Raw genomic sequence first — 264 nt, forward strand, 5'->3', positions numbered from 1 at the left:
CTCCAGGTTACCCCCAACCGGGCGGCCTGGAAGCCGCACCTCAACACCGCCTCCTCCAACCTCACCTGGTCCAGCTTCTTGCTTAGCTCCAACCTGGACATGACCAACGTGGCCCGGCTCCCCACGGGGACCCACACCTACAACATCACCCGGCTCCACCAGGACACGGAGTACTGGGCTTGCCTGCACGTGGCCTTCGTAGACTTGCAGGCCAAGGTGGCTTGTGTCAACGCCAGGACTAAAGAGGCCACCCAGCGCTACCGG

At 63.6% G+C, this 264-nt stretch overlaps 1 protein-coding gene across 1 annotated transcript in view; it reads left to right on the plus strand.

Moving 5' to 3' along the window:
* The window catches only part of LRRN2 (leucine rich repeat neuronal 2), a gene marked incomplete at its 3' end in the record, with an annotated part of 1,829 nt that extends 1,568 nt beyond the window's left edge, over window positions 1-261 (plus strand). Inside the window, 1 exon segment of the mRNA XM_010183379.1 lies at window positions 1-261. This exon segment is cut by the window's left edge and continues 35 nt beyond it. Coding sequence (XP_010181681.1) covers window positions 1-261 — 261 coding nt within the window.
* Between the last annotated feature and the right edge of the window lie 3 nt (window positions 262-264).

Source organism: Mesitornis unicolor, unplaced genomic scaffold (assembly GCF_000695765.1).
Source record: "Mesitornis unicolor isolate BGI_N332 unplaced genomic scaffold, ASM69576v1 scaffold29454, whole genome shotgun sequence".
Classification (NCBI taxonomy): domain Eukaryota; kingdom Metazoa; phylum Chordata; class Aves; order Mesitornithiformes; family Mesitornithidae; genus Mesitornis; species Mesitornis unicolor.